Source organism: Acinonyx jubatus, chromosome C1, assembly GCF_027475565.1.
Source record: "Acinonyx jubatus isolate Ajub_Pintada_27869175 chromosome C1, VMU_Ajub_asm_v1.0, whole genome shotgun sequence".
NCBI classification, from domain to species: Eukaryota; Metazoa; Chordata; class Mammalia; order Carnivora; family Felidae; genus Acinonyx; species Acinonyx jubatus.
In genome coordinates this window covers 7,346,342-7,372,323 of record NC_069381.1, presented here as the reverse complement: position 1 = coordinate 7,372,323, position 25,982 = coordinate 7,346,342, and the positions used below count along the sequence as shown (strand labels likewise).

The 25,982-nt window shown below is 46.5% G+C and overlaps 1 protein-coding gene across 10 annotated transcripts in view; it reads right to left on the bottom strand.

Moving 5' to 3' along the window:
* Positions 1 to 16,080: 16,080 nt before the first annotated feature.
* The window catches only part of KIF1B (kinesin family member 1B), a 143,947-nt gene continuing 134,045 nt past the window's right edge, over positions 16,081 to 25,982 (bottom strand). For all 10 annotated transcript variants that reach the window (XM_027060460.2, XM_027060462.2, XM_053206953.1 and 7 more), the window contains 5 exons: positions 24,252 to 24,373; positions 22,056 to 22,205; positions 21,513 to 21,705; positions 21,186 to 21,304; positions 16,081 to 20,535 (listed from right to left, as the gene is read on the bottom strand). In XM_027060460.2, coding sequence (XP_026916261.1) covers positions 20,493 to 20,535; positions 21,186 to 21,304; positions 21,513 to 21,705; positions 22,056 to 22,205; positions 24,252 to 24,373 — 627 coding nt within the window. In that variant the 3' untranslated portion in view covers positions 16,081 to 20,492. The remainder of the gene's footprint in view (positions 20,536 to 21,185; positions 21,305 to 21,512; positions 21,706 to 22,055; positions 22,206 to 24,251; positions 24,374 to 25,982) is intronic.

Below are 25,982 nucleotides of genomic sequence, written 5' to 3'. Positions count from 1 at the left end.
AACCCCAAATCGCAAAGACTTTCTCCTATGTTTTCTTCCAGAATTCTTAGGGTTTTAGCTCTTACATGTAGATCCATGATCCATTTTGAGTTAATTTTTGTATAACATGTAAGGTAGGGGTCTAAGTCCATATTTTTGCATATGGATATCCAATTGTTCAAGCACCATTTGTTGGAAAGACCCCACTGAATTGCCTTGGCATCCTGGTAAAAAATCAGTCGACCTCAAATATGAACTATGTATCTGGATTTTCCATTTTGTTCCATTGATTTTATGCTAGTACCACACTGTCTTCTTGATTACTGTAGCTTTATAGTAAGTTTTAAAATCAGGTAAATTCTTCAACTTAGTTTTTCTTTTCAAAAATTTTCTTTTTTGGCTATTGTAGGTCCTTTGCCATTTCCATACAAATCTTAGGATAAGCTTGTCAATTTCTACAGAAAAGCACCCTGGGATTTTATTGGGAGTGCACTGAGTCTATAGATTAATTTGGGGAGAATGGCCATCTTCTTTTTTTTTTTTAATTTACATCCAAATTAGTTAGCATATAGTGCAACAGTGATTTCAGTAGATTCCTTAATGCCCCTTACTAGCCCATCCCCCCTTCCACAACCCCTCCAGTAACCCTCAGTTTGTTCTCCATATTTAAGAGTCTCTTATGTTGTGTCCCCCTCCCTGTTTCTATATTGTTTTTGTTTCCCTTCCCTTATGTTCATCTGTTTTGTCTCTTAAAGTCCTCATATGAGTGAAGTCATATGATATTTGTCGTTCTCTAATTTCACTTAGCATAATACCCTCCAGTTCCATCCACATGGTTATAAATGGCAAGGTTTCATTCTTTTTCATTGCTGAGTAGTATTCCAGTGTGTGTGTGTGTGTGTATATACACACCACATCTTCTTTATCCATTCATCCATCGATGGACATTTGGGCTCTTTCCATACTTTGGCTATTGTTGATGGTGCTGCTATTAACATGCATGTGTCCCTTTGAAACAGCACACCTGTATCCCGTGGATAAATGCCTAGTAGTGCAATGGCTGGGTCGTAGGGTAGTTCTGTTTTTAATTTTTTGAGGAACCTCCATACTGTTTTCCAGAGTGGCTGCACCAGCTTGCATTCCCAGAGAATGGCCATCTTAATAATATTGAGTCTTCCAACCCATGAACATGTTATAATGTTTCCATGTATTTAGATCTTCAGCAATGTTCAGTGGGTTGAGTGTACAGGCTTTGCATTTTTGTTAACTAAATTCCAAATACTCCTTTGGGTATTGTTCTGAATGGAATTTTCCTATTTTCAGTTTCAGATTGTTCATTGTTGGTGCATAGAAACACATCTAATTTTTTTTTGTTGATCTTCATCCTGACAACTTACCATCTGTGATCATGTTATCTCCGAATAAACACAATTTTACTTCTTCCTTTCCAATCTGAACACCTTCTATTTTTGTTGCCATTTGCACTGAAGACCACCTAGAGTGCGATGTTGAAGTGGTAAGAGGAGATCTATTTGCCTTGTTCCCAACCTTAGGGGGAAAGCATCAGTTTTTCACTACTGAGTATGACGCTCGTTTTAGGGTTTTCATAGATGCCTTTCGTTGAGAAATTTCACTTCACTTTGTTGAGAATTTTTATCATGAATTTTCAATTGCCTATTTCTCCTTTCATGTCTTTGACTCGTCATTACGACCCTGATGCTAGATGCATATACATTTATAATGGTTATATCTTCCTGATGTATTGATCTCTTGCCATCATGAAATGTTCCTCTTTGGATTTGTTAAATAACAAAAATTCAATCAAGTAATTCTATTTCTTTATTTAGATTTTATTTGTTTGTGTAACTACTTATTTATTTATTTAAAAAGTAATCTCTGTGCCTAACGTGGGGCTCGAACTCACAATCCTGAGATCAAGAGTCTCATGCTCCACCAACTGAGCCGGCCAGGGCACCCCCAACTAAGGACATTTTAAAGACTTTATTTTATTTTATTTTAATTTATTGTATTTATTTTACTTTATTTATGCATGAATCAGTCAGCATCCTGTCTAGCAAGTAGAAAGGAGCTCCAAAGGGCCTACAGAAAAGGAAAGCCTTTTTATTTTATTAAAAAAAATTTTTTTAATGTTTATTTATTTTTGAAGGAGAGAGAGAGCATGAGCGAGGGAGGGGCAGGGAGAGAGGGAGACACAGAATCTGAAGCAGGCTCCAGGCTCTGAGCTGTCAGCACAGAGTCCGACACAAAGCTTGCTTGAACCCACTAACTGTGAGATCATGACCTGAGCCGAAGTTGGACGCTCAACCGACTGAGCCACCCAGGCGAGAAAAGAAAAGGCTTTTAAAATTAGGGAGTGGGGAAAAGAGGGCATTTTATTAGCAAAGAAGCCATTGTTTCAGGCAAGGTTGCCCTCCGAAGAGGAACAGAAGGGTGTATCAGTAAACTTCCTGATACTGACTAGGAAATTCCCATGTTAAATGTGACACATCTGGTGGGTTGAAACTGCAGTGAGATTAGGTATTAAGCGTTGGTTTTACAGACTTGGGGCCTTAACCCAAGTGGCACCACTTTGGCTCCATGGTTTCTCCCTAACAATTCCCTCTTTTGATCAGACTCTCAGCTCAGCTGAGAGATGGGCTCCTTAGCTACAGCTCTGTATCTCTCAAAGCTTCTGTTGCTCCTTTGCATGGTATTCCCAGGTCATGACGGTTTTCCTTAATCTCTGTGATTGCCACCGATTATAGCTTCAGGTTCACAATTTTTTTTAAATAAAAAAAAGATTTTATTTTTTTTTATTTTTTATTTTTTAAATGTGAGATTTATTGTCAAATTGGTTCACAATTTTTAAATTGGTTGTCTTCTTTATTCCTTTCGTGACGCTCCAAGTCTCAGGGAAATCATTTGCTGTGGGTTAGCAGCTGCAAAAATGCATTTAAAGCTTTTGAGAGCATTTAACATACCAGGGAGATTCTTATGATTACTACAAATAGGGTAATTTCCAACGTTTGGAGGACACCTCGAAGCCATGGTCCCCGAGACCCAAACCAAAAACCAAGTAAGTCAAAGAAAGACCCTGCTGAAGGAGCCGCTCTTTCAGTCAAGTGGCTTGCTTGGTGATTATGTAATCGGGGTTCAACTTCCCCAGAAGTGTTCATCCAGGTGCAGAAGATGGTGTTGGCCAGATACCTCCTTGCTCAGCTAGAAGAGAGTCAAGGGCTATCTTATTATCAAGAACTACTTTGGCCAAAGATAAAAACAGAGAGAGAGGCAAACCATAAGAGACTCTTTAATACAGAGAATAAACGGAGGGTTGGTGGGGGGGGTGTTGGGTGGTGGGGATTGGCTAAATGGGTGATGGGCATTAAGGAGGTCACTTGTTGGGATGAGCACTGGGTATTGTATGTAAGTCACGAATCACTGGGTTCTACTCCTGAAACCAATACTACACTATATGTTAACTAACTTGAATTTAAGTAAAATAAATAAATATGGTATTTAAAAAAAAAAAAAAAGAATTACTTTGACCAGAAAGTCCTAGAGGATTTCTGTTGGGTAGCTGTTGAACTTCAGCAGCAGATTTTGCAATACTTTTAAGAGTTGAGGGGCGCCTGGGTGGCTCGGTCGGTTGAGCGTCCGACTTCGGCTCAGGTCGTGATCTCACGGTCTGTGAGTTCGAGCCCTGCATCGGGCTCTGTGCTGACAGCTCAGAGCCTGGAGCCTGTTTCGGATTCTGTGTCTCCCTCTCTCTCTGCCTCTCCCTTGTTCATGCTCTGCCTCTCTCTGTCTCAAAAATAAATAAACGTTAAAAAAAAAATTAAAAAAAAAAAAAAAGAGTTGAGGAGTTCCTGTAGCCTGTTACCTGTATCCCTAACCAGGGAAGCAGGGTCAGGCCAAAAGGAGTGAATCCTGAATCACAGGGGCCTCCTGGTAGGTCCTTTTTGACACACGATGTAAATTTAGGGGAGTTGACCAATGAGACGTCTTATTGTGCTTGTGGTAAGTTAGGAGCATGGTTTGATTTTCTCTGAGCCTGAAATAAAAGCTTGCTCTGAACTTCCAGGTTACCCCAGACGTAGAGATGAGGGCATTCTCTTTCCAGGACAACGTCAGAGTAAAAGAAAGGAAAAGAAGGAGAACGTTCTCACGTTTAAAGTGAGAAGCCTTGATCCGCTGTCTTGGGCAGAACGAGTCTACTGTGGCATCAGCTACTTGTCTTCTTTGCCCTTTGACTCGAGGTCTCCAGAGTCTGTGCAGGACCAGGTATCAGGGGATGCCTTTTTCAGCCGTGGGAGGTGTACCCGAGGCTTAATACCTTCTGGTTTTGCAGCAGCGTCCATGGTCGGGGCACTTGGTGAGGTCTCTTCCAATGGGGCTCGAGAGCTGTCTTCCACGGCTTACGTTTCCACGGCTCACAGGATCCTCTGAATTGGGATCTGGGAAGGCTTTGGTGATAGGCTTGAGTATAAGACAGTAGAGACTGATACTAGTATGCAGAAGGTTGTACAGTGATAGGATTTCAAGAAGTTTACAAGGTTTTCCTTACGGTTCATATGATCTGCCCAGTGAACTGGGTGCCTTGATCACTGGAGATTATAGAAGATATACCCCAAGTGAAAAACGCATTTTTGAACACATTTTGAGCACATTTTCTTTGCCATTGTGAGGGCATCGGCAATGCGGCAGGGAAAGGCTTTAACCCATCTGGGAAACCAGAGCAGATTGGTAACTCGTAGTAGGTGGAAACTGAATGAAGGTCAGGTGCAGGTGTTCAAAGTGTCCAGAGGGAGAAGGCCTGAGGCCTCTGGGAATACAGACTGTTTTTGTCTTTCCACCAATGTCTATCTATAATTTGAGTCATTTTATTTTATTTTTAAGTTTATTTTGAGAGAGAGAGCGAGAGCGAGTGAGTGCACACCAGCAGGGGAGGAGCGGAGAAAGAGAATCCCAGCTGACTTCTGACCGTCAGCACAGAGCCCAACACAGTGCTCTAACTTTCTGAGACATCAAAAAGTCCTTCATTCTCCCAAGCTATTTAAAAAAATGAAGACACATTTTGTGTTAAGATGTCACATCAACCTATTTGACTTTAAGTAAACCCAGGCAGAATAAAAGTTTTAATTTTAATGCTGATAACTAGAGACAGGTCTGTTTTAATTAAACCAACAACTGAGTATTTTCCCAGATTACGTGAACTCGAAAAAACATTTGGATTGACTTCCATCTGTCTGAGAGTTTTAGAATGCCGAATCCTTGCAGGCACTCGTCCAACTAAATAGAGCTCTTTGACAAATTCATTTTAGCAATACTATCGGAGGTAGAAAAATCTCACATTTGTCATATGAATAGGTATGGACACACGCGCACACACATGCAGATGCAAGGACCCTATAGTTACTAATATTTGTGGAGAAGATTTTTAAGATTTGTATTTGTTCCTGGAATTGATTTTAAGGAAGAGGTGCTAAAGTTTGGGTACAAGAGCCCTTTTAGCCTCCCCCACCCTCTTTTTTTTTTTTTTTTTTTTCCCAGTCTCAGGTGATTGTGGGCTGTGTTTACATTTCAAAGTCCTGATGAGATGTGTCCCTTTAAGGGACAGAGAAAGAATGCAAGTTCCTCCAGAAGGGCTTTGGTTTCCTAAAGCCAATAGTTTTACAACCTGTTTAAGATAACGAGGGTAAGTTTGGGGACTGGAAAAGGAATAGGTGAACTTTGAATTGCCTCTAGTTTTGTAAAGATTTGTAAGATCAGGACAGTTGCTTTCGTTCCTCAAATAACTGGGTCGTAACTTAAATGATATCACCGGTTGATCCACCAACCCAAGTACACTATTCTCAATTTGCTTTTTTCCCTCTGGGTACATAGTTCTAATTTTAAATATTTCTGCCAATACCAAATAATCCCCCTTTTGGTGCAAGACGGTCCACAAAGAGGGTGCAAAGGATATTAATGGCCCAAGATGCAGAGTTACTCCCAAAGAGAGCCAAAACACAGAAACACAACCCCAAAGTCTCAGGCAGGCAGAAAGCCAAGCCCAGCTCTGGGGAGAGGAGAGGAGCAGGAAGGCAGCTGGGACACGAAGGATCAATAACCAGTGGGTCTGGATTTGGAAAGGAAGGGACAACGTGACAACCAGGCACTATAGACAGAGATTCAGAAGAGGCGATTCTGGTAAGAATTTCCACCCTCTGTTGGCTTCTGCCAGTTCTTCCAGGGTCCCCTCTGCGGGCTCTGCTATCACCATAGCTTCCCCTTGGCTGTTTACCAGAAAATCTCTCAGTTTCATCAACTCTGGGAGGGGCCCATATGGCAGCCCATCTTGGAAGGCAGATGTGGGGGTGTCTGTAAGGCCATTAACTTGGACGACTTTGTTTACAGTTCTGTAGTCCTTTCCAAGTGGAGAAACAATTCAGACAGAGGGTTACTACACTGGGCCCTGGGCAGGAAGTTATGTCAGTCTTCAGGCTTTTGTTTTAGGTGCCTCTTACATTTATAATTTTTCATTAGCTGTTAATGAAACTAATTTGGAATCTTGAAACCTTTTGGAGGCTTTGTTTGCCAGTTAAAACAGGTATCCTATTTGGTTTAATTTGGGAATTTCTGCTTTTGAGGGTACTCCTTTCTTTTTTCTTTTTCTTTTCTTCCTTCCTTCCTTTCTTTCTCTTTCTTCTTTTTTTTTTTGTTAAGTAGGCTTCACCTCCAGCACAGAGCCCAATGCGGGACTTGAACTCATGACCCTGAGATCAAGACCTGAGCTGAGATCAAGAGTTGGATGCTTAACTGACTGAGCTACTCAGGTGGCCCTCAATAGTGGCGCAGTAGGACCCTAGCTGCAAATGGAGTTAACTCTCCCATTTTTGTACAGCCATATCCAGCCACAAATTGGGGGCAACCCCACTTTTCTCTGGTCTTATTTTGGGGCCTCCAGCCTGAAGGTTACCAAGCCAAATTCCTCAGGACACAAAACAAGCACAGTAAGATTCTGCTGTTTTTGCTAGATATCTACCACTTCTGGGACTATCGTTTTTAGACATAAAATAATCAGCTGTGCTGAAAGGTTGAACGCTTGTCTTTAGACTTGAAGAATCCGTTTCTCAGAGCCAAACTGGTACCCAAAAAGGACATGCCGTGATGTTGAGGACTGTGTGTGTTTTACGGTTTACCTTGTCGCATGAAGTTCTCTTGAGGTTGGTGGGTGACCTGACCTGTTCCGTGACCAACTTATCCTATCACAGGAGTCTTCTGGAGATGCCAAGTGTTCTAACAGTCTTTAAATGCTCAACCTCTGCCCACAGATTTTTGTGGCTTTTTGGCCTGAGATCCCCACTAACAAGCCTTTATCTATATTAAACAAGACAAACAAACATGTGCATCTTAATGCATTGGCAGCAACCAATAGATGTTACAAGTATCCTGGCCACAAGACGGCCCTGTACGTACTACCACCAATTCCCTTGGAAACTTGCTGAGGTTTTCCATTAGGGGACTTACAATCTGAAAGGCTAGGGGCTTGCTCTGGGCAGACCCTCTGCCAGCTCAGTTGGGCTCTGGGCAAATATGGCAGGCAACTTGGGCTGCCAGCCCAAGCTGATCTGCCCTGTAAAGGAAAGCTGATTATATCAGGAGCCCCAACACAAAAAGAGCAGAGCTCAGAACCAGGAGGAACTCAACCAACAGGCAGTGAGAAAGGCAGTGAACCCAAACGGTTCACGGATACCACATCTGTGTTTCTCATGGCTTCCGAATGCTGCTGGAAGTTCATCTTGGATCCCACTACTGCCACCAAATCTGTTAAATAGCAAAAATTCAACAAAATACATTTTAAAGATCTAATTGGCTTTCTTAATCGATTCATGAATAGGGCAGTACCTGGCTAGCAAGTAGAGAAGAGCTCCAAAGGTTACAGAAAAGGAAAGGCTTGTGAAGGTAGAGAGGAAGTGGGAAAAAAGGAAATTGTTAGCAAAGAATCTGTTGTTTTAGGCAAGGTTGCCTTCCTCAAGGGAACAGAAGGGTCCATCAGTAAATTTCCTAATGCTGACCAGGAAATTCCCATGTTGATTGGTTAAGTTACATTCCTGGGGGGTTGAAAATGCAGTTAGGTTAGGGATTGAGTGTTGGTTTTCTGACTTGGGGCCTTAATCTAAATGCCACCATTTTGGGCCTGTAGTTTTCTTTTTAACATTTCCAGTAATAGTTCTTGTCTTAAAAAGTTGGTTTTTTCTGGTGTTGCTATAGCCATTCCAGTCCTCTTGTGGATTACTGTTTGCATGGCAAATATTTCCAACGTTTTACTTTCAACCTGTTTGTGTCTTTGAAACTAAAGCAACTCTAGTAGATAGCATGTTGTTGGATCCTGCTTTTTGAAAAATTTTTTAACATTTATTTATTTTTGAGAGACAGAGACAGAGCACGAGTGGGGGAGGGATAGGGGGGTACAGAATCCAAAGCAGGCTCCAGGCTCTGAGCTGTCAGCACAGAGCCCAGTGCAGGGCTTGAACTCACAAGACCACGAGATCATGACCTGAGCTGAAGTCAGACGCTTAACCAACTGAGCCACCCAGGTGCCCTAGATCCTACTTTTAAAAATCCAGTTTGACAATCTCTGCATTTTGATTGGAATTAATTTATTCATATGTAATTATTAATATAGGTGGATATATGAATGCCACTTAGCTATTTGTTTTCTATGTCTCATGTCTTTGTTCCTCTGGTCAGCTTTTACTGCTTCTTGTGTGTGTGTGTGTGTGTGTGTGTGTGTGTGTGTGTACACGTGTGTATACCACTATAATCCCTAAGTTGATTTTTAACTATGTCTTTTTTTGAGTTATTTTCTTAGTGGTTGTCTAGAGATTACAATGTGTATCTGTAATTTATTATAGTGTACTTCAGCTTAGTACTGAAAATTCTGGTAAAATATAGCAACTTTACTATATATAGCCCCATTTCCTTATTCATCCCTTTTGCTATTACTGTCATATACATCAGTATGTCATAACCCCAATAATACATGTTATAATTGCTAGTTTAAACACTGTTTTTTAAAAAATTAAGAAAAGAGGAAAATATAAAGTGTTTTCTTTTTTGTTATGTGTTTATCATTCCAGGGATCATTACTCCTTTTGGTGAACTTCAGTTACTGTCTGTCGTTGTCTTCCATTAGCCTAAGGCCTTCCTTTAGTATTTGCGTATTTCTTCTTGTAGTATTTCCTGTAGGACAACTCTGCCAGCCCTAATTCTTTTTTTTTTTTTTTCCTTTAAATCTGGGAATGTCTCTAACTTGCCCCTGTTTTTTTGAAAGATAGTTTTGCTGGGTAGAAAATCCTGGCTTGCTGAGAATTCTTTGAGCACTTCAAGGACCTCGTTTCAGTGGCTAGGACTTTTAGTTTCTGCTGAGTAGTTGGTTACTGTCATTCCCCTATATATGGTGAGCTGATTTGCTCTTGCTGTTTTTAGAACTATCCCTTTGAACTGGTTTTCAATAGGTTAACTATGATGTATCTAAGCGCAGATCCCTCTGTGGTTATCCTAGAGGCCCACAGGGTTAGAACTGTAAATGAATGTCTTTCAACACATTCAGGCAGTTTTCAGCCCTTAATTTTTCACATATTTTTTTCTGCCTTTTCTTTCCTCTCCTCCTAGAACCCCCATTTCACATATGCTGGTACACTCTGTCCAGATTTTTTTACTTTTACATTTTCAGTTTGGCTTCCTGATGGTTACCCTGTGTCTACCTAACTTAGCTGCCAGCTGAGGATTTGGAAGTCATGCCAGACCCACTGGAGGCCCTCAGGCCCCCACCCTCGGTGTTTCTGTATGCATCAGGAGCTGCGCTCACACCTCTCCCAGGCCTCAACTTTGCTGTGGCTTTTGCTTGCGGCTGGGCTTCCAGAATCTCCCCTGCACATTTGCAGGTTTCTGGTAGCCAGGGACGTGCTGAGCACTTACCTCATCCTCCCTCCCATGGCACTCTCACTTTCAGAGTCTCCCCATTAAGTTTCTGGCTAGTCTGCTTCCTGCCAACTGAGACCTCAGGCTAGCAAGCCTTGGGTTTTTCCCATTCCTCACCAGGTTTGCCACTTTTTGCTGCCAAAAAACCCTACAGCTCTCCCCCTCCACCCCAAACCAAAGATGGTCAAGTATGCCCCATTCAGAGTGGAGCCCTGATCTGGTAAAACGGCTTCCCTTACCAACAGACAGAGGGTGGGGATGGGGGACAGCCCCAGGGGAGAGGGCTGCGGGCCTCCACTGCTCTTACTCAAAGAAGTTATAGTTTTTCCCAAGAGTAATTGCTTTTTAATTCATCTGCCTTTGGTCAATTTCCAGAGTCTTGAAACGTTTTTAATACTTTTTCCAAGTTTTAGGCTTTTTTATGTTTTGCAGACTGCCTGTCCTCTTCATACTGGGGGAGGCCGGAGCTCCCCCCAAAGCACTGCCCTTTTGTCTGCACTGAGGGCCTTCACCTGGAGTCCACCAGGGGGCACTCAGGGGCCTGAGGGTTTCCAGACACTGATTTGGGGGCAAAGTGAAACAGACCCTGTGCCGAGGCTGCGTTCAGCACCTCAGCCTCAGAGCACAGGGGAGAGACACCAAGAAGCAGAACATTGCAGGGAGAAGCTTCAAAAAGGACGAAGGGACCAGGAACCTCCCCCAAGTCCTGTTCTTCTCCAGGGGCTAACTAGAATTTGCAGGGTCCTTTGGGGGCCTGGCTGGCTCAGTCAGTAGAGCACGTGACTACTGATCTTCGGGTTGTGAGTTTGAGCCCCATGTTGGGCACAGTTTATTTTAAAAAGTTTTCAGGGTTCTTGACTGCAGGGGTACTGCCTCCTGTCTGTCTTGCCTCCTTCTCAGGATGGGCAGAGCAAAGTGAGCTCATGCCTAGGAAAGTTCCTTGCAAACTTCAAATCGCTACACAGTTTTAAGATGCCATTATATGTAATGTGACAAGGAGACTCAGTGCAGGGAAAGTGGCTTTCTCAGCTAGTCAGTGGCAGAACGGAACTTAAGCCCAAGTCTACTAAGAGCCCAGTACTCTGTCCTCATCGGAATAGCAGGCCATAATCAGGCAGACTCACAGAGACATGTTTCCCCAGCAAAATTGGGTTTAGCTGCATATTAGAGACCTTTAGTTGACCTTAAAAGGAAAGTTAAATAGAAATTAACTTTCGGGGTCCCTGGGTGGCTCAGTCGGAAGACGTCTGACTCTTGATTTCGGCTCAGGTCATGATCCCAGGGTCATGGGATTGAGCCCCGCGTCAGGCTCCACACTTAAGGTTTTCTCTCTCTCTCCCTCTGCCCTTCTCCCCTGTGCACTCTGTCTCTCTCTCTCTTGAAAGAAAAGAAAAAAAAAAAGAAAAGAAAAGGGAGGAAGGAAGGAAGGAAGCAAGGAAGGAAGGAAGAATGGAAGGAAGGAAGGATGGAAGGAAGAAAAAAATACACATTAACTTTCTATGACTAGTTTTGGAGAACAAATGACACTTCTGGAAATTGTACAGGTTGAACTTTCCACAATGGCTCCGTTCAAGAGAGCCTCAGCGCCTCTACACCTTTCAGCTTTGTTGCAAGGATTTCCTCTTTCTGTGGGGCTTGGTCGCAAGGAAAGCCTACCATCAGGTTTTGTTGCAGGAACAAATTGATTGCTCTAGTCTGAGATTTGGCAAGCGAGAGAAATGCTGAGTCAATGTGACTAAACATCTGGACACACCCAAGTCACCACCGAATAGACATCATTTTAGGCAAACATGTTTAAACACCTAATGGAACAGCCCCCCGTTCTTTTTCTTCTGTTACTAATGTTACGTGCTATGCGGCCTTCCCATTTCTTTGCTAAGGTGTGAACCAGCAAAAAATGCTGGTTCCCAGGACTGTTGGAAAACTACCACAAACTAGTTTAGAAGACACAGGTGTCTTGTCAGTCGGGTTTTCTCTTTTTTGTAAGTGCCTGACACTTACGCTTTGATGGCTGGGGCATCCGCTTCATAGATGGCTCTCTCAAACAAACATTTTGCCGGCCCCACCACTAGAGAAAGCGCCAGCCCCTCTCTCCCCTCCTGGCTCCCCAGGCTTCTCTGTTTTAGAGATCTTGGTTGGGTTAGATAACTGACCATTTGGGCTACTTGTTTTTTCTCTTCAGACTTTAAATTCCTGTTTTTGTTTTAAATTCATCAATAAAGAGTGAGCCCAGCCTAACCCTGGATCCCCTCCCGCCCTAATAAAAAGCAGAACCCCAGACCTGGTTCTCTCTCTCTCTCTCTCTAACTGTAATCTTGCCGGGTGGCCCCAGGTGTACCATGCAATTTCCAAGTCCTATAAAAATAATAAACCCTGTGTTTGGTTCTCCAGTTTCCTGACTTATTGCTGAAGGGACTCTTGCAATCATAATAACCGTGGGACTGAGACGAAGGCAAGTGTCTCCCAGAGATGAACAGAGTAAGGCCAGAGAATGCTGACCTTTAGTTTGCAGAAAATCCTCAAATGCTTGGCTTATAAGGCTTAAGAAAGTCAACTCACAGTATCATCCACCTTAACTTTTAGCCTTGCCCTAAATCCCCAAATCCCCAATCAAACCAGAGGCATGAATTCTACAAAAACAGCCCTTCTGCGCAAATCTCCCAGGGAAGAAAAACAGACTTACGTACGGGGGTGTGTAAGTTAACAAACACACTAGTTGGGGCAGATTTGAAAATCCCCCTGCACTCACTTGCTCTGATTCCTGCGAATGAACTCAAAGGACTGGTTCACCTGCTAGGTAGAAAGAGCAATTTTAGGAAAAACCAGGACACCACATATTCAAAAGCCAGAGGAACAAGCAGGTGACATACTCAGGAAAACTAAATTAAAACAGACTATGCGGAAACAAGGAGTTCCTGATGGAAACAGAGAATCTCCACAACCGACCAAAAGTGGAGGGACCAGGAACATCAGGTAGAAAAGTAATGCATTCAACGTGCACAGTTCCATGGGGCCTCCTAAGAGACACGGTGACCCTCAAGAGAGCCTACACGACCCTGGATGAGGTCTAGTTGTGGGGGACAACCAACTCTGTAAAACAAATTCCGTTTCGCTGTAAAGTCCAGTGGAGTTCAGGAAGGCAGGGCCCGACATAACCCTGAGAGCTGACCTAACTTCTCTGACGGATGAGTCCCACGGAGACAGACCGTTGCCATCAGAAGAGGCCCCCGGCAGTGGCTGTTGCTGTCTGCTGTCCCTGGTGGCCTCCGGGAACTGTGGTGACGTGGCGGCACTGCCGTAGGACTCAAGACCCAGCTCTCTGCCGTGTGCCAGGCTACGAGGCTATCGCTCTAGCAAAACTCTCCACGCTGGTCTCTTCCTGTTGCCAGGTTTCCCTTCCTGTTCGCTCATTCCAGTCTGCGCGCGCGCACACACACACACACACACACACCTGTAAAGCTTTCTCCTTTCTTTGGGGCATCTGGGTGGCTCAGTCAGTTAAGCAGCCAACTTTGGCTCAGGTCACATCTTGTGGCTCGTGGGTTCGAGCCCTGCATCAGGCTCTGTGCTGACACCTTGGAGCCTGGAGCCTGCTTTAGATTCTGTCTCCCTCGCTCTCTGCCCCTCCCCCACTCGTGCATACTCTCTCTCAAAAATAAATAAACTTAAAAAAAAAAGCTCTCTCCTTTCTTCAAAACACAAACCTCTCCTGGACCCCATATTCTTGTCCCTTCTCCCCTCTACAGTACAAATCTCCACAGGAATTTTCTGTACTATTTCAACGTCTTCTCCCCCACCTTTCCCCTGAACCCACCCCAGGTAGGCTTACTTGGCACCACTCAAGATGACGTCCCTCTCCTCGCCAACGACCTTTGTAGGGCGGAGGCACTTGTAACGTCTTCTCCCATGTGAAATGGGCGCCGTTACTGGAGCATTCCTGCTTCTGCCAGCCCCTCACAGACCCCCAGAAGAGAAAGGATAATTGTTGAATTTGGGAAGCATGGACAGCCTGGCCGCTGCCTCCCCCCTGAGAAGACTCACCTGCCCTCAGAGCACACAGTCTGTTGTTCCTCATACTTCCGTGACTTGCAGTGGGCCCACAACAGTGGCACTGCTGTCCCTTGGAAGCTGATCGGGAATGCAGAATGTCAGGGGCGCTTGGGTGGCACAAGTGTCTGACTCTGGATCTCGGCTCAGGTCATGATCTCACAGTTCCTGAGTTCGAGCCCCAGATCGAGCTGTGTTGATGGCTTGGAGCCTGCTTGGGATTCTGTCTCTCCTTTTCTCTGCCCCTCTCCTGCTTGTGCATACATGCGTGCACTCTCTCTCAAAATAAGTAAATAAATTTAAAACCAAAAAAAAAGTAAAGAAAAGAAATGCAGAATTTCAGGCTGCACCCCAGGCCCACTCAGCCAGAATCCATGTTTTAGTGCGATCGCAGGCGAGTCTGACGCACGCTAAGTCCAAGCTCGCTGACCCTCTAACCCTCACATTCTCTAATGGCACCTCTAATCGTCAACAAGACTGACCTGCCACGTGCCTTATTCGTTTCTCGGTTGGCTCTGGAATTGGGAAACAGCGGCGGTATTCTCTGGCTCCCTCAAACTGCCTAGACCTCCCTGTTGCCGAAACCTGTGGTCGCTGCTCCGTCTGCCCTTAACTTGGCAGCTGCACCGGACACGGTTCTGCAAACACGTCCTTAACCTGGTCACCACGTGCCGCTCTCTCCTCGCGGCCGCTTCCCTCGTCTTGGCCGAATCGTCCTCTTCCCCGCCCCGGACTCCTCCTCGCGGTGCTCCGGGACCCAACCCTTGGTTCACAGGCCCCGCCACTCAGTCCCGGGTCTCCTGGCCTCTCGCCTTTCTCTGTCATCCTCACGCTGACAACCCCCAAGCGTACGTCTGCGGCCCCTCCTCTGCCCTGGACCCAACGGCCTCAGCGACTGGACAGTCAGGTGGGATCGTGGGCACCTCCAAGTGAACATGACCAAAGCCAGATCCTTAATTCGGCCCCGCCCCCCCACTGTTCTCGCAATCTTCTTCAGCTCAGGCAGTCGCCATGCCGGCTGGGCTCAGGCGCACGTCCCGAGTCACCTCAGCAAACCGTTAGGGTCTGGCCACATCTCCCGCCTTCGCCGCTCCTACCTGGGTCCAGGCCGCCACCTCCCCCGGGGAGCACCGGGGTGACAATTTCCTATTCGGTCTCCCTTCCTCCACCGGCCCCCTAGTCGCACGCCACCCTGGCTGCTCCCCACTCAGCAGTTAGAATGGTCTTCTGGAAACAAAAAGGATCACGTGACTCCTCTCCCCCAGCCCTTCACTGGCTTCCTAGTTCACTCGCTGGGCCCTGGCTGCTTGCTGGTGCCGCGGGTTCAGGGTGCTCCCCCCTCGTAGCCCACACCAGCCTCCCTGCCGTCTTTGGAACCTACGGGGACACACCGCTGCCCCCAGGGCTCACACGCGTGTGTGTCCCCTCATTCAGGCGTCCGCTCCAGCGGCCTGTCAGCACAGGCCTTCTCTGACCACGTGGTCTGAAAGGACGCCTCCCTCTCACCCCTCCTCACCCTCCCTCAGCTGCCATTTGCTCTGTCACTGGGCGCTCGACGTTACGCATTCCACACTCGTCACAAAGGTCCTTCCTCAAGGGTGCGGGAGTGCCAGGGCACGTTCTGTTTGCTTCTGAGTCATCACCTCCCACCACCGCATCACTGCCTTCCGCCTGAACGCTGCTTCTCCCCACCCTGTCTGTCTGTCCGCGAACAACCAGGACAGGGGTCCCTGCTCATGCTCTGCTCCCAACGGGAATTTGTTAAATTAAGCACAGGGGGTGAACAATTCACTTTCTCCCTCTAGAAAAACCACACCGCCACCGCAGAATCATTGGTAGGTATACAAACAGGGGCTTCGGGGGAACCCAGACAACACTCGGGAGGAAGGCACTTTCAGGGAAACGGCACGAAAAAATAGCACCGGGCTCTCTAATAACCCTACTTTGAACGATCAGAAAAGAACGTGTTGGTCACACCATGGTCACTTTTGGCCTAGAAAGGTCAGATCTCTGCAAGTCCAGAAGAGAAATCTTAAGTAAATACCTTTCAAAGGATGCAAGAATAAATGCATGTCAGGAGCCTTCCGATGCACTGGTTGTACCTTTATTATTTTTACCTCGTTCACTAATAGTTCCGTGATGCAAGGTTACCATACACAGTTAGATAATGTCTGCATTGCACATCTAAGGCTATACAGCAAAAGAACGAGAATTAGTACAAATACAAGAACTATATTTACATTCTGTATACTCAAGCTCCAAACATCAGATCATATTTACATAATAAAACATGAAAATGAAAATCTGAAATTAATAATGTACATTGTTGCTAATGTGCTCAACTCCTTACTGGGGAGAGATCAGTTTGCAAAGTCTTGGTTCAAAAAGGCCACGTATGCTCCATGGGTTCTGTTGCAGCGCACGAGGATGGCGAGGAGAGACCCCGATGGGTGGCGCCTTGCACGCGAGCAGGCCGATGGACTCCTGGGGTGAACAGATGCCAGAATGTGCAGCCTGAAAAAAGGGAACTCGGACACACGGAGACGACACACAACAGCCAGGGTTTGGGAGGAGACCAACCTCAGCTCGGACCTTCTGAGCACAGCTTTTAACATGAAATTTGGATCAATTCTCATTCTTTCCATGAAATGATCACAAGCTTTCCTAAGGTTTCATGGGGTTCAAATACGACTTTCATAAATGGCCTTTTGAACAACAGCAGCAGATAATCTCTCAGCTGACATTTCAATTTGCTAAGGAAGCACAAATCAATATGTTCCTGCTACATACAGTAAAGGTCTGGCCACACACGTGGGTGTATCATCATTGGCCACAGTGGACAGCTGCAGTGTGTACGGGCCAGAGTCCTGTTTAAAATACATTCAGCAAACCTTCCACGAGCAGCAGCAGAATTAGTGTTTTCCTTTTAAGGAGCAGGTTAACAATCACATTTTAATAAGGGAACCCAAAGCAAAAACGAAGGACCCGAGTCCAATAGACAAACGAGCGAGCCCTGATCCCGTCCTGGAGACCCGTGTGGAACACAGCACGAGGAAACGGAGAGTACCGACAGCTGCCACACCCTGGGTCATCCGCTCTTTTCCAGTCCAATGTGCAATTAATTACAGCACTATAAATATACATATACCTTACAAAATTAAATATCCCTGTAAATTAGAACAAGCAGCAGGCAACAAAGTCTTTGCTTTGGAATATGTGCCAGGAGAAGTCATTTTAATTTTAGAGCCTTAAAGACCTTGCACAATGATCTTACCTTATCCCTTCATCATAAAAGAGCTGAAAAAAGAAATCCATCAAAAACACGAGTAGTTGTTTAAGTTCTATGCAGCTGAAGGGAAAAGAAAAGTAAAACAATAGTGGTCGTTTAGTGGGGGTGGGGGGGTGGGAATCGCTTCCCTTCCCCTCACAGTGAGCGCTCGAGCACTGTGACAACGTGCTGGGATCTGGGCGCCCACCACCCAAGCTGCCAGCAGCGGCCCTTCCCCACGCCCCTGGCTGTGTGCACGGCTGGCTGGCCCTGCACGGCCTGGCCCGAGAGCTGGCTGACCCCCAGGCAGGCACAGAGGGGAGGAGGCTGTGGGTCCCAGCTTGGTGTGGGCTGTGAGGCCGAATTTTGCTTTGGCAGGAGAAAGGAGGGTGGGGAAGGAGGGGAAGAGAGGATTACTTCTAACTGGAACTCCTTTCTCCTTAATTTGCATAAGAGCTTTTTCTTTCTGTTTTTGTTTTGGGTTTTTTTTTTTTTTTGGCTTGTTTAAAAGAATGCTTTAGGAAAAAAAAAACCCACAAAAGAAACCCCTTACTTAAAAGGTAGTTTCCTTAAATACTAATATTAATATCATCTTAAGTATCAACTTTCCTGCCACCGTGGCTTCAGCTAAAGCCTCGTAAGTAGTTCCTGCCATAAATGCTCTCTCAGCTTCACAGTAGGGATGGACCTACCCAGAAAGAGAACATTAATCCCGAAACTGTTGCCAACTCCAGTCTGAAAATGGGCCGCTGGAAGAAGAGGGGCCACCAATAAGGGCTGTCCTCAGATGGAGGGAAGCACACCTGCCTGAGACCCTGCGGGCCTCACACGTCCTGCTCCTCAGGAGGCCCTCTTACCCGGGGGGGTGTTATGAACGGTCCGGTCCTACCTGTCTTAATACCCGACACCTCCAAAGCAAAGACTTTCCAAGCCAGTTTTGTTTGCGTTAGAAGAAAAACCAAACGTCATTTCAGTCTGTCACATGATTTTACTCTCCCTCAGCCCTCCCCACCTCCCTCTGTCACAGATCCAGGGCCCTCTGTCAGACTCTGTGACAAACAGCAGTGGCACCTGTGACTTCACTAAAAGCCATCTTCCAATTTCATCTTCATTTCCCTGCAACTGGATTTCATTCCAGTCCAGAAGCTGTCTCTAAGCACCGACAGGTCCTGGACTTGAGTATACACCAGAAGGGCATACCGTGCCCATTAGACGATGAAGGAACCTCTAACTACATTAAAAATCTCACACACCGCTTAGAAAACAAGTAACATCACAGTTAATGACCTATGTTTAAGGAGAGGAAAAAAGTTAAAAATCTACTGTAGAGTTTTTATTGATCACTTTTCAGCTAAGGTCACCGCCTGTGATTTCTATCCTTTTTTTTAAGCTCACCACGATTCACCTTTCCTCCCCTTGGCCAGGCAATTGTACCGAAGCCGGGAGACCTGTTCTCAGAGACGAGCCCAACCGGGAAGTCAGAAGCAAGGGTCTGTGGCCGGCGTGCTGCCCGGCTCTCGCCCACAGCACCAACCGCGCGCCAGCCCCTGCCCCCGTCCCGCCTGACGCAGACAGTCGGCGGGACCCCACAGAGTCGGCAACTTCACGGCTGGGGCCCTCAGTCTCCACAAGGTGGGAGAGGGCAGCTACTTTCCTGAGCGCCCGAGGGGTGGTCAGAGCTTTGTGTGAGGGAGGTAAAAAGGATGGTACAGAACACCCCAGGCCAACTGGCAAAGCAGCTGGAGTAACCCGGAGGCCGTCTCTTCCCCAGCTCGTTCCCAGAAAACGTGACTTTAACTGGCAGCTGAAAGAGAAAGAGTACCTATCTTCTTCCATGATGGCTTCTGGATGCAGACAACCCTGATCCGTCAGGGAAGGAGATGGGCAGCAGCGAGCTTCCTCCTCCCTCCTCCGGCAGTATTTCCACATCCGACAAAGATGGCCAAGGAGGAGAGGCCAGGCGGACGCAGCAGCCAACCACTGGGGCCGTGGCTCAGGCGCACCTCCTCTCTGCCCCCGGATGTCCTCTTGTTTTGTTTTAGTGGTGGGAAGGGAGTGGTTTTAATCCTGGGATCCGGAAGGCAAAGCCTGCCATGTCTGCGTATTTATGATTACAGCGGGAGAAGCGTTCCTGAAAGTATTTTCCACTTGACAAGGACCATTGAAAATGCCCAGGAGTCAGAGGGAGGCTTCGCGTCTACACTTGAAGTTACGCTTGTTCGATCAAAGGGAGCTACAAGGATCACAAGGTCACTGCTCGGCATCACCATACTTATGATGGTAACAGTGACCCCCAGAAGGTGAGTCGCTGCCCCCTTGTGGACCATTGGTGTATGACGCTGCACTAATTCCAAACTGTACCACCAGCACTAATGCCAAGAAGAGAAATGAGAAATTCTGAGAGAAAAACCGTTCACAGGAATCCTGCTCTGAGGAACTGCTCTCATCCTACCGTCCGTCCGCCTTCATGAGCTGTTGCCAGATCCCACGGTCCTCTCAACCGTGCTGGCAATATCCTTGGCTTTTCCCTTCCCGCTGTTCCAGGCCTGCTACAAAGTCCTCCCTTCTCTCTTCCACTAAAAGAAAACCGCACAGCTACATTCTAACGAAGCTCCGATTTCAGAGAACACACCTGTGCCATTTCCAAGCTCACGACAACCTTTTCCCTGAATGGAAAATGCAGGGATTAGCAACGGCAAAAGGAGAGGGAAGGGGAAAAGGTGAGTTTTTTCCTTTTAGGTTTAAAAAAATGCCAGATGTTTCCTCCCTTAGTCTCTGAAGCCACCCCCCAAAATTAAAGTGATTATCACAAATAGAGAAAAGAAAAAAAGGTATTATGTTGTCTTAAAAAACAGACCAAGATATCCAAAGACAGCAGTACAGACATCACAGGTGGTCATATGGGGACCCATCATACAAAAGGAAGCCAAAAGTCACGAAAAAATAATTTGGAGATTCACCGGAGCCCCTCTGGGTCGTTTGTGTTTGTTCGTTTGTTTTTCTCCCTTTTGTTAGGCCACGTGCTATTACCACGATTCTCAGCACAGGAAAAAAGAAGGATACAGAGCAATGGAGACGGGGACCAGTAGAGCGAGAAAGAGTGTTGACAGGAGGGAAAGCAGTTACGCCACAGGCTTACACACGAGAGGGGCCGTCAAGAATCACAGAGAGAAGTGAGGGGCAACACTGACTTTATCTCTCGAAGGCGAGTGAGGGCGCTCGGCAGAGTCACTTAGTACTTCGGTTCGCTCGGGCACCTGCGGGACAGTTTCGACCTACAGGTGATGGAGGGAAAGGAGGTTAGAAAGCTGGATGCAGACGACCTTCTACTCACAGGTCTCTTTCCTCTGCGGTTCCCTCCTTGAGCTTCTGCCCTCCCCTCCGGCAGCCAAGACCCAGGTCTCCAGACTCCCCGAATAAGCAGGCTAAGCTGTGGTCTTCCCCATTCTGGGGCCCCCGGACACACGCCCCTCACAAGCTCAGAGGCTTGATCACAGGGCGGAATTCTGGGACACCTTGAAGGTTCTCACCACCTTCCCTTGACTCAGTCCCACGGACCCCAGCTGCAGACCCCTTAAGAACGAAAAGTCAAGGGGCGCCTGGCTGGCTCAGTGGGTGGAGCATGGGACTCTTGACCTCGGGGCTGTGAGTTCAAGCCCCACGCTAGGTGTAGAGATTATTAAAAAAAAATAAATCTTAAAAAAAAAAAAAAGTCAAAGCAGGGCATTAACTGGGTACAGATGTGACCAGGTCCTCTTAGCCATTCAGGACACCAGGAGGCACCACCATCTTATAACTACACTCAACGTTGCCCTCCTTCCTCTATTTTCAACCTACTTTTGGGGAACAACACTTCCTTCTCAGTTTATATTGATGTCACTGGGGCCAAAAGCCAGGAGAAGAAGGAAACACGAGGACTTCTTACCGTATCGTGCCAGCAAGCAGTGGGTTAAAGGCATACAACCAGTCGTTCATGTCTTTGTCATTGAGAGCCTGTAGAAGGACCCCACGATGCTTCGTGCATACAGCAAAGATGTTAGGTGTCTGAAAGAGACATGGGTAAGTGGAAAAGTTACGATGGCTGCTGACAATGGGGACCACCCTGCCATATTCACAGGTGCCCAGCACTTCGTATTGAGGGTTCAGAGAGACCGGACACATAGGAGAGATGCCACAGCACACAACAGAGAGTTCGGAACTCAGCAGGGAAGGGCAGACGGTGGCAATAAAAAGCCAAGAGAGCAGGACTGACCTTCACCATGGCCTGCTGGTCCTCACTGTATTCCACCTGTGCTGTGGACAGGTTAATGATGCCACGCTCCACTGGGTCTTTGTCGCTGTTATAGATGAAGACATAAGGGCGACGGACCACGACGAAATGTTTAGCCCAGTTGCTATAAAGCGGTTCCTTGAAATGCAGGTATCCTTTCTTAGAGACCACTGAGCTAAAAAGGACAGTACAAGAGAGGTTAGTTTCTCACAAAAAGAAAGGAATCATGGCCTGAGGACCATGAAAATATGTCTCACCTGGACCTAGTCCCTATTATGAACAAAATAGGCAAAAGATCGCTTTGGCCTAGAATCTTCTCCGCTGAAGTAATACTGCAGAACAGCATAAAGCAGCACCATAGCAGATGCCTTGCAAGACACAGGTGAGCAGGATCCCAGCCCAGCTCTCTCCTCCCAGATTCCATTGGCATTAGACGGTAACATTCACCTCACGTACAAGAGCAGAGAGTAAATTACTGCTGATTTATTTCTTATACCTGGCATCCCTGGGCAATACAGTACTCACCCTGGTCTAATTTCTTCGATATCTGGAACAAGATTGAGAAATTCATTTTTTCCTGCACGGGCCAAATAGGGCGTTTCCACAGTTGGGACAATCTGAAACTGTTCAAATTCTGGGCAGGGACTAGAGGCCCGGGAATTGGCTTCTGGGGTCCTTTAAAAGAGAGAGGGGTTAGGGGTAACAAGGAGCTTCAGCAAGGTCAATCCATAATGTGCACAACCCCCTCACCAGGAGGAACAAGACCTCCCTCAACAGCAGGGGCCTTGCAAACATCGGTTCCAGAGAGCTCGGCTGACAAGACAAGCTGCTGTTAGGAAGTTAATTCCAAATTCAACTGGGGTCATCCTTCAGAAGCTACGAAAGCCACCACCAAATCACACAGTCCCTCTTCCTACTCCGAAGCCCTCTGAACAGAAGCCTCTTGGGCATGAACTCCATGCCCTTACATGTTTCTATTTAGTCCCAAGGTCACAACTAGGGCAGTGGTCCTCAAAGTGCAGTCCCTGACAGGCGGCATCAACCTCACCTGGGAACTTGGCAGAAATTCAGTCTCGGGGTTCTGAGCCAGATGTACAGAATCAGAAATGCTGGGTTGGAGTTCAGCCACCTGCACTTTAACAAGCCTCCCCAGTGATGCTGACGTGCACTAACGTCTGCGAACCGCTGCTCTAAGGGGCTGGCAGAGAGCACGCAAGCGGGAAGAAAGACCCGGCAGAGCAGAGCTGCAGCGCCGAGCTGGCCCGGTCCAGGACAGTTACGGGAGGACTTCCTGTGCTCTGCACTGTGACTTGTCATCGCAGAGCAGCCTAGCCTAATGACGTGTATTCCACCAATTCTAAAATTTCTGAACACTTCACCACTTCTCGAGTCGGGATGCACCTTACAGCTGACGACGGGTCACATTTTAGGTAGCAGTGCTTTTTCTCTCTCAGTGGCATGTAAAATAATGTGTTATAGTTGATGACATCCTCAATTTAATTAAATTGCCTGGTTGTGTTACTTTCTCTGCCACGGTCAACTGTGGCAGTGCTGGTGTGGCAGGACAGGCAGCTGGACGGTACCAGGAGGGCTCTCTGACAGGTGAGCACAGTGAATGGAGACGGGCATAGGAGTTTGATGGTGAGTTGCAAACAAGTGATTACAGTGATGATTCACAGAATCTAGACTACATTTGTCTCTATTGTTGTTATCAACACGTTTCACTGTGTCATCAAAATACTTTTTCCAAAGTAGTTTCAAACTGCTTTCCCCACGATGAGGCTTCCTCTGTCTGACAAGATTCGGGAGCCTGGCAAGGGTGGGCATGGAAGGCCAAAATGAGCAGAGAGGGATTCAGAAGAGGAACCAAAGGTTTTTGTGCAGAAAGCTGCCGGGGCCTGATGTGAGAAGGAGCAGGAGCGTCTCCCCAGGACTGGGATATCCAGAAAAGGCTCCCACATCCTTCTGAGTACTGCCGAGAGGGATGGTCCTGCCCTCAGCTGAGCACTGCTGAGCTCTAGGAAGGCTGGAACTTCCCCTGGTTCTTAAATTAGCTTCTCTCAGTGAAGTCTGGATACTTGCTTTTTATTTATTTATTTTTTAGGTTTATATTTATTTATTTTTAGTAGTCTCTACTACCAATGTGGGGCTCAAACTCACAACCCCGAGATCAAGAGTTATATCCTCCACCAACTGAGCCAGCCAGGCACCCCCTTCATTTTTTTTATCAAAAAAATTTTTTTAAAACGTTTATATACTTATTTTCTAAATGTTTAATTATTCTCTCTGCAGGGGCAGAGAGAGGAGGAGACACAGAATCTGAAACAGGCTCCAGGCTCTGAGTTGTCAGCACAGAGCCTGATGCGGGCCTCGAACCCATGAACTGCGAGATCATGACCTGAGCCGAAGTCGGATATGCAACTGACTGAGCCACCCAGGCGCCCCTAAAAAAATTTTTTTTATGTTTATTTATTTTTGAGAGAGGAGAGAGTGGGAGAGAGAGAGAGACAGAGTGTGAATGGGGTAGGGCCAGAGAGAGAGGGAGACACAGAATCTGAAGCAGGCTCTAGGCTCTGAGCTGTCAGCACAGAGCCGCATGCGGGGCTCGAACTCATGAGCCTGACCTCATGATCATGACCTGAGCCCAAGTCAGATACTTAATCAACCGAGCCACCCAGGAACCCCTTATTTATTTTTTTAAAAGCAAACGAGGGTACTTACTTCTGCTCCTGAGAGTTGCTCCGAGCTTCTACCAGAGAAGGGCAGGTGGAGGAGGGAGTGAGGGTGGCGCTGCTGAAGCTGGACACGGACGGATCCCGTCCGATAGGAGATACATCAGACAGCTGGAGGCAAACACAAGACAGCGAGTGAGATTCCGCTGGGAAAACAGAACGCCCCTGCAGCGAGGAGCTGTGGTATAGATGTATATATATGTACGGATTTTTTTTAAGACTTACAAATACAGTATGGCCTGAGTGTCATAACAGGAATCATTTACAAAAGAGGCAAGGCTGGCTTTTTATTTCGTGACTGTCCTCCTGCATTCAGTAAATGACCCTGTCTCTAGGAGCCCAGCACTTAGAACAACAGGCACTATTCTAAGAATATGGCAGAGGTCCCGCCCTGCTGGCGCTTCCATTCTAAGTGGAGAAGGCAGACAACAAACAAATCCACGAACACTCTGAGAAGTGTCAGGTAGTCCTAGGATCCAGTGGTTCTACTACTGACTATTTACCCAAGGAAAATGAAAACACTAATTCAAAAAGATATATGCACGCCTCTGCTCACTGTAGCATTATCTACACTAGCCAAGATATGGAAGCAACTCAAGTGTCTGTCAGTAGATGAACGGGTAAAGAAGACATTGTATGTATACACAATGCAGTATATACACAATGCACTGCATAAAAATGAACGACATCTTGCCATTTGTGACAAGATGGATGGACCTGGAGGGTACTATGCTAAGGGAAATACGACAGAGAAAGACAAATACCATGTAATTTGACTTATACGTGGACCTAAAAAACAAAAAACAAAACAAACGGACTCTTAAATACAGAGAACAAAATGGGGGGAGGTGGGTGAGGGGATGGGTGAAACAGATGACGGGGATTAAGAGGTACAGGCTTCCAGTTATAAAATAAATAAGGGCGCCTGGGTGGCTCAGTCGGTTGAGCATCCAACTTCAGCTCAGGTCATGATCCTGCGGTTCACAGGTTGGGACCCCACATCGGGCTCTGTGCTGACAGCTCAGAGCCTGGAACCTGCTTCGGATTTTTTGTCTCCCTCTCTCTCTGCCCCTCCCCAGGGCGCACACTCTCTGTCTCTCTCTCAAAAATAAATAAACATTAAAAAAATAAATAAACAGGGGCGCCTGGGTGGCTTAGTTGGTTAAGCATGCAACTTCAGCTCAGGTCATGATGTCAGGGTTCATGGATTCGAGCCCTGCGTCAGGCTCTGTGCTGATGGCTCAGAGCCTGGAGGCTGCTTTGGATTCTGTGTTTCCCTCTCTGTGTCCCCTCCCCTGCTTGCACTCTGCCTCTCTTTTAAAAAATAGAGATTAAAAAAATTTTTTTAATTTTTATTTTTTAATGTTTTTATTTATTTTTGAGACAGAGAGCATGAGCAGGGGAGGGGCAGAGAGAGGGAGACACAGAATCTGAAGCAGGCTCTAGGCTCTGAGCTGTCAGCACAGAGCCCGACATGGGGCTCGAACTCACGGCCTGTGAGATCATGACCTGAGCTTAAGTGGGATGCTTAACCGACTGAGCCACCCAGGCGCCCCCCCCAAAAATTTTTTTTAAGAAGTAAAATAAATAAGTCACAGAGATGACAATTACAGCACAGAGAATACAGTCAATGATGCCGTAATGATATCCTATAGTGACAGATGGGGACTATACTTATTATAATCATGGTGAGCACTGAGTGATGTACAGAATTATTCAA